This window comes from Pinus tabuliformis, chromosome 6 (assembly GCF_031772625.1).
Source record: "Pinus tabuliformis cultivar Carrire ecotype Pingquan chromosome 6, CPIR1, whole genome shotgun sequence".
Lineage (NCBI taxonomy): Eukaryota > Viridiplantae > Streptophyta > Pinopsida > Pinales > Pinaceae > Pinus > Pinus tabuliformis.
In genome coordinates, this window is record NC_142292.1 from 1028933709 (window position 1) to 1028941007 (window position 7299).

Genomic DNA, 7299 nt, shown 5'->3' on the forward strand with positions numbered 1-7299 from the left:
TATGCCAGAACCACCTATGCACGCATCTGTGTGGAAATGGATTTTAGCGCCGGATTCCCAGCTGAAATAAACCTAACAAGTAAAGACTATGTGTGGAACCAGAAGCTTGATTATGAAAGTGTCCTCTTCAGATGCCGATCGTGCTTTGAGACGGGGCATCTAGCCAAAAATTGCCCAAAAGCCTCTGAGAAAAATTTTGCTAGAAAAAACCACTACAGATCTACATGGTGGGAAGGAGCACAAAAAGAACACTACACTATCATCAAAGAAGAAGAATATTCTAGAGAAAATGAGTCACAAGAAATCAAGGAAGAAGGAAGCAACTCTCAAAACAAGCAAGGAGAAAGCCCGCCCCAACAAATCAACAGTTATGAGGATTTGAATACCGCAGAAAATAAATCTTCATCTCCGACTATTTTCAAAAGAACGAACACAATAGATCGCGAAGCTAAGACACCAATGTTCCAAGAACCAGAAGAGATGAAGGAGGTGCAAGACAAAGGAAGTTGGAACACTGTAGAGAAAAGAAAGAAAACTACAACACCAATCTCGCCAAGAAAGACGAGGAGCCAGACAAATAAAAATTAAGAAAATTGTAGGTCCGATAGACCAATTTGGTCTAAGTAGACGTTAACCATCATCATCATCATCATCATATATATATATATATATATATATATATATATATATAAAAAATTAATTTAAATAAATAATTAAATTTCTTTTTAAACCAACCATTAATATTAATTTATTTATGTATTTTTACCTAATTTAACTTACTTCCATAAATAATATTAAGATAAATAATAATAAAAATAAAAATAATATTAAATTAATAAATATTAATTAGACCTGGGCCCTAAGGTCAAAATTAGCCGTTGGAGACTCTACTCAGACTATTTATCATGCTAAGCTGGATCTGTTTCTTCAACTTGTCTTGACGATGAACCACACTAGTTGGTTCGAAACGCGTAGACAAATGTCTGCCTACATGTGGTTTACGCCGAAGTTATTCTTTCAACTATTTCCACCATGTATGATAATACAGGAGTGGGGTTTTTTTATGAAAGACTTTCCCTAAAGTATTTTCATGTGTATTGTGCCATTGATTCTTCTTCTTTTGGTTATATTGTTCAGCTGGATCTTTAAGCTTCCGCAAATTGATAGTAGAAGTAGGTTATAATTGATTTATATTGCATTATTGAGTTCACCTATCACAGATTTTTGAAAATTTGATGAAACTTTAAAATAATAAAATATTAGCAGTTTTCACTTAAACTATAATCTATAACCAAATTAGTGGAAACATTAATATATTTTGCAATATTATTTATTTTTTTACTTCATGTTAAATATAAAAGAAGGTGTTATTATATTGATTTGAGAATTTCAAAGTATTTTGTTTTTTTTTTAGCTTTTTAATATTGACTTTTATTTTTAAGTATGAATTATAATTTTTTTTATAAATTAAATAATAAATAAATTGGTTTTATATCTTTTTATAATGTTAAAATTGAAAGTTATGAAATGATAATTTCTTTTAATGGATGCCTTTTAAAGTTATAAAATAATATTTTTAATTTAAAAAAAATATAAGATATTATTGTAGATTTTTACTTTGTATAATTAATTATAGCTAGTTTTTTTTTCTAATCTCTTGTTTTCCAATTTTACTTCTTTTTCTTCTAGTTTTGGTTTCATGTTTCTACATGCACTTATATAGGCTTCCATTGTGTCAAATCTTCATAATTTCTTACTTTAATTTAGTTATTTTTAAACTAAGCGGTAGGTACTCACTACTATGTAGCTTGTTTGTGTATTACTGTAAAATATATATAGAGACCTATGAACTATAGAGTTATATTAGATAGAATCGAAGAAAGAAGGATAAATATTAAAATTAATAGAGTAATATTATTAATATTAATACTTTGATGAGAGTGATAATGTTGATAATGACTATTAATTTAATATTGAAAGGGAGGGAACAAACCTTAAGTCCGAGAGAGCACAGAGAGTCAGCTATTACTAACTTCAAGACTGTTGTCCCTATCGAGGTTGTTTGGATGTATTAATATCTCCAAGGTCTCTCTGAATCTTCTCCTAAAGTAGCGATCTTCCTTTGCAATGATAGTAGTGTCTTTTAGGCATATGTGATGTTTAGTGTGGAGGGAATGTTTTGCAAGAACAGAGGAGAAAGAGCGTTGATTTTTAATGTTAGCAAAATGCTCTTTTATTCTTGTTTTGAATGACCTCCCAGTTTCAGCAATGTATATTTTTCCACAGGATAAATTGATTTTATGGACTCCTTTACATTGATGTTGATCGTTTTTGTCCTTAACAGATTTCATATTTTCCCTTATAGTTATTAATGGTTTGAATATAGAATCAATATTCTTTTTCTTGAGAATTTTAGTTATTCTATTAGTTATGCCACGTAAGTATGGAAGGTGATATTTTATGTCAGAAGGTTGAAGATTAGTAGATTTTTATGAGGGAATCCTCTTCTCTTTTTCTCTTTTAATGGCCTTGGTAATGACTTGATCATTGTAACCAATTTCTTTTAACACGTTATTAAGATGATCCAACTCTTGATCCAAGTGATCTTTATCATGTATCCTAACAATTCTTAAGGTCAATGTATTGAGGATTCCAATCTTCTATGTTGGGTAATGGTGGGAGTCAGTGTGCAGGTAATTGTTAGTATGAGTGTTTTCCCTGAATACTTGATACCCTAAGGTCCCATATTTATTTCTAGTAATTAAAACATCAAGGAAAAGAATGAAATTATTATCCTCCAGTTCCATAGTGAATTTTATGTCATCAAATATTCCATTAATATGTTCTAGGAATTTGTTTAACTCTTTTACACCATGTTACCATTTCACATTAGTATCATCAATGTACCTTGTCCATCTTCTAGGTTTCAATGGGTAGGAGTCTAATGCTTTTTGTTCAAATTTTTCCATGTATAGATTAGCTACAATAGGAGAAAGGGGGGAGCCCATAGCAACACCAGTGACTTACTCATAGTATTCTCCTTGGAAGCTAAAGAATGTTGTCTGAAGAAAAATTTCTGCAAGTTTAGCAATTTCAGAATCGGTAACCTCATAGAGAACTTGGATAGCATCCTCTAAGGGAATATTAATGAATAATGAAACCACATAAAAACTAGTGATTAGGTCATTATTGTCCACTTTATCATCCTTGATGAGTTTAACAAAGTCATATGAATCTTTGAAGGAGTTGGTGTGGCCAACAAGGGGTCTTAATTTTCGAGCCATATATTTGGTTAATCCATAAGGGGGGGAACCAATGGTATTAACAATGGATCTTAATGGAACTTTGTTTTTATGAATTTTTGGGAGACCATAGGTTCTAGGTGTTTTTTTTGTTTTTTGTTTTTTGGAGTTGGTGTGACCAACAAGGGGTCTTAATTTTCGAGCCATATATTTGGTTAATCCATAAGGGGGGGAACCAATGGTATTAACAATGGATCTTAATGGAACTTCATTTTTATGAATTTTTGGGAGACCATAGGTTCTAGGTGTTTTTTTTTTTTTTGAATAAAGAATAATTCTATTAAGATAAGAAATGTATAGTACAATCAAGCTTGCATGCAAGCGAAGCAGAAAAACATGGGAGCCGTAGGAGATAGGCTATCTACCTCGCTCCTTAGAGACAAACAAGGAAAGGGCCATAGAGTACACGAGAATACAAAAAGCTAGAACTAAGCAGAGAAATCTACCCCGAGAGGGCAGTTACTGCCACACGACATTTTTTGCCTTTTTTCTTGCTTACTTTGACCCATCCAGAGGAGTTTGGCTGAGTCATAACAAGTTGAAGACTATTCTGCTCAGGCGGCAGAATATCCTTATCAGAGTCTGAGGACGAAGATAAATGAGAACGTTTCTGAGAGAACTGAGGGGCAGAGGGGACTGTCGGACCGACCGAGGGAGCATCCTGCAGAATCTCATCATTCTGCCCATCTGCTTCAATTTCCTCCTCATCCGAGCTAGAGGAATCTGTATCGTCCATAGGAGGGGGTGGCACACAGGGATTCCAGCTCTTGGATTTGGGTTTGCGATTCAGATTCTTCTTTTTGTCGAGGAACTGGGTACATGTACTCTGGAGGTGCCCCGTTTGATGACAATGGTGGCAGCGGAAGGCTGTATTCTCATAATCCAAGGTTTGAGTCCAGTGGAAATCTCCAATCTTGAGATTAATCTGATCCGACAGTCCTTTGCTGATATCTATTTCTGCACAAATTCTGCCGTAGGTGTATAGTCCATTTTCCTTTCTTGAAGAATCTATAGCCAGGTAGCGTCCTAAAGTGTCTCCAATGGCTAAGAAGACAGAGGTATGCCATAGATGTGCCAGAAGATTCGGGAGCCTGACCCAAATGGGAAGCTTGGTGATGACAACTGTAGAAGGGTCAAAGTCTGGAAACCAAGGGGTGAGAAAAAGCCTAGCTGAACCCTAGAACCAAGGGCCTCCCGTTAAGGCCTTCTGGTAATCTTCATCTAAGTCAAAAACCACAATGAAGAAACCTTTTGAACATAAGCAGATCTTGCTTTTTTTAGTCCAATTGGTATGGATCCATTGGTATAGATCTGATGTGCGAGGCCAGAGCCCATTAAATCTGCATATGAGTGCGGATTCTGCAAATATCTGGTAGCTATCGTCAATCTCAGGACGAGAGAGATTGATGGAAGGAATTTCCTCTGATTTGTCTACCAAAAATGGCTTTGAAGCCCCAGATGGTTGAGCTGCTTTTGAAGAGGACTGTGGTTGGGCAACGTCTTTGCGGATTGCATCTTTATAAGAGAAAGAAGGGGCAGAGGAGGTTTTCCCACTGGAACCACCTCTTAAATGAAAGGATGCCACAATAGAAGCGTCCTTATGAATGCTGTAAGAGGAGAGAGGAAGGGGATTCATAAGTTGCTTACCCTGATATAGCAATCTGAGGTAAGAGGAGGGGATCCCCAGCCGGTGTTCGAGTTTTTGCAGAAGATCCTGCACAAGATCTGTTGTGCTTACCCATTGCATCATCGTCTTGCTCGAGAGTTTGATTTGGATCTGAAATGCATGTGTTTCTTCAGGCATATCTGGCTGGTTCAAGAGAGGAAACGTCTGAGCTTCTCCAAGTCCATGCTTCAGGGCCTGACCGGTTGCCTTATTAACCAGAGAAAATGAAGGACGACCATCTTCATCCTTTACCATGCTCCACGTCTTATCCATGACCCATTGCTGGAACTCGTCACTGGGATTCATATAGGCCAAAACGACAAACCCTTCACGGATCGCGAGCCAAAATTTGGGATTGGTCTGGGTAAAAACCCTCACGGCCTGCCCCTCGGGCAGAACAAACTCACCTATAGGTCACGGGCACGAATCCCCCTGAAGCCCGTAGCCAGGGCACGTGAACGAATCCTCGGAAGGCCCACTGCTAGGTCCCTGGAACGAACCCGAGGGAGTCTCACCTTCTGGTTTCTGGAAAACGGCCGAGGAAGGAGAAACGTATGAGAAAGAGGAAGAAACGAGACCAGATCCTTCAGCCTTAAGTGCCACATTTACGAGCTGCCGTTGCAAATCGAAGGTAGAGGCAGCCGAACCCTCCAAGTCACCTGAATACTGCTTTGCATTCCATTCGCCGCCTGATGACTTGCAGATGAATGTATATACACCCATTCTAGTGTATTGCAGAGCTCCAGAAATTTTTTCAGTAAGTACTATCAACAAAAACCCATAGGTTCTAGGTGTTATCTCTGTGGTTGGGAGTAGTTTTTTCTTTATTTTATCATCAAGGTTGGATTTTTTGATTGCCTTCTTAACTTAATTCAAGACTTTTGAGATGGGGTTTTTGTCTAACTTTCTATAGCTAGCACAATTGAGGTGGCCCCTCATTTTTCAATGTAACTTTCCTTGTTTAGGATTACAGTGGCACCTCCCTTATCTGCTTTGAGAATTACAAGTTATATTTTGATGGCTTGGCCTTTATGAGTATTAATGCACAATATTGTCTTATTTCTTCTTTCTCTTCCTCATTTTCAAGGTGTTGTATAATATCTTCTATACTAGATATGATGTTTTCCATTGAGATGTGTTTAGGAGAAATGGGGAAGTTGAGAATTTAATCAACTTCATAAAATGAAATTCGATCAACCAATATAAATACAAATTCTTTTAAAAAAAAATTCTTTTCTAACTATATTTATAAATATGTTTTATTATAAAATAGTTTGAACTTACATCAAAGCAATTAAAAGATTTCTAATTAATTTAAAAATTTCTATATTATTTTACACTTTTTTAAAACATAAAACTATATGGAGTCATTAATAATTAAATAAAATGTAAGGAAATAAAATGAAGATATTTAATATACTTAAGATGAGAAAACATTCCCTAGATGGGGTGACAAGGGAAGCGCCATGGGAGGGGGTAGGGAGTGGGTAAGGGATGGTTGTCACCACCCCACTTGACCATTAGGAAGGGGGACGTTGCAATGCACCCCTTGTAGATGGAAAAAGTTTGTAGAGAGGATATCGTTGGGGGTGGTTTACATTACAAAAACAAACGTTGTTTGTGAGGAAGGGGATGAACGGGGAGTACAACACGAAGGTCAAGATGGTCAATAAGCATTCAATGGTTGAGCAAGGGGTGATACTTCGCACCGTATATGTAACCAAGCTGGATCAAGTTTTGAATTTATGTTGTAAGACGATTCATGATCCAAATATTTTACTTCAAGGATGCATACATAATTGCATTTAAAAGATCATGTAACCAAGTAACATAAACACATGAAAGAAGCGGAAATCAAAAGCAACCATGAGATCAAAGGCAAAAGAAATTTGATAATGGAGTTCACCCAATGTGGGCTATGTCTCTGGGTCCTGCTCAATGTGGGGAGGTCTCTTTCAATAAATGGAAGCAAAAATAAATTACAATAAATTACACAAATGACCCTTATACCTCCATTTTTCTGGAATGGTCTGAAAATGTAAAGCTCAACTATAGAAACAAATATCATCGTTGAATTTGTGGCATGAAATTGTGTCAAACAATTATAAACTTGACCCTATTCTGAGTAGGTGACTTCTAGAGCTATAAGGAATCTTTTAGATTCCTTCAAGATTCTCCCAAGATTCCTAGGAATATTTCTCGAAAATGGTGCCATACTAGGCGTAGTTCCAGCTTGGGGTGTTGTTCCTCCACCTGCAATCGGCTCTCTCGGTTCCGCCTTCTTCCATCATTGGGTGATTTGTGAGGTTTAGGTAATGTTGGTCAGGGAAA

General features: G+C 36.5%; 1 protein-coding gene across 1 annotated transcript; it reads right to left on the reverse strand.

Moving 5' to 3' along the window:
- Nucleotides 1-5382: 5382 nt before the first annotated feature.
- On the reverse strand, nt 5383-5691 carry LOC149262512 (large ribosomal subunit protein P3y-like). The gene has a single exon (XM_089380077.1). It carries the CDS (start codon nt 5689-5691, stop codon nt 5383-5385), a length of 309 nt encoding a protein of 102 aa, XP_089236203.1.
- Between the last annotated feature and the right edge of the window lie 1608 nt (nt 5692-7299).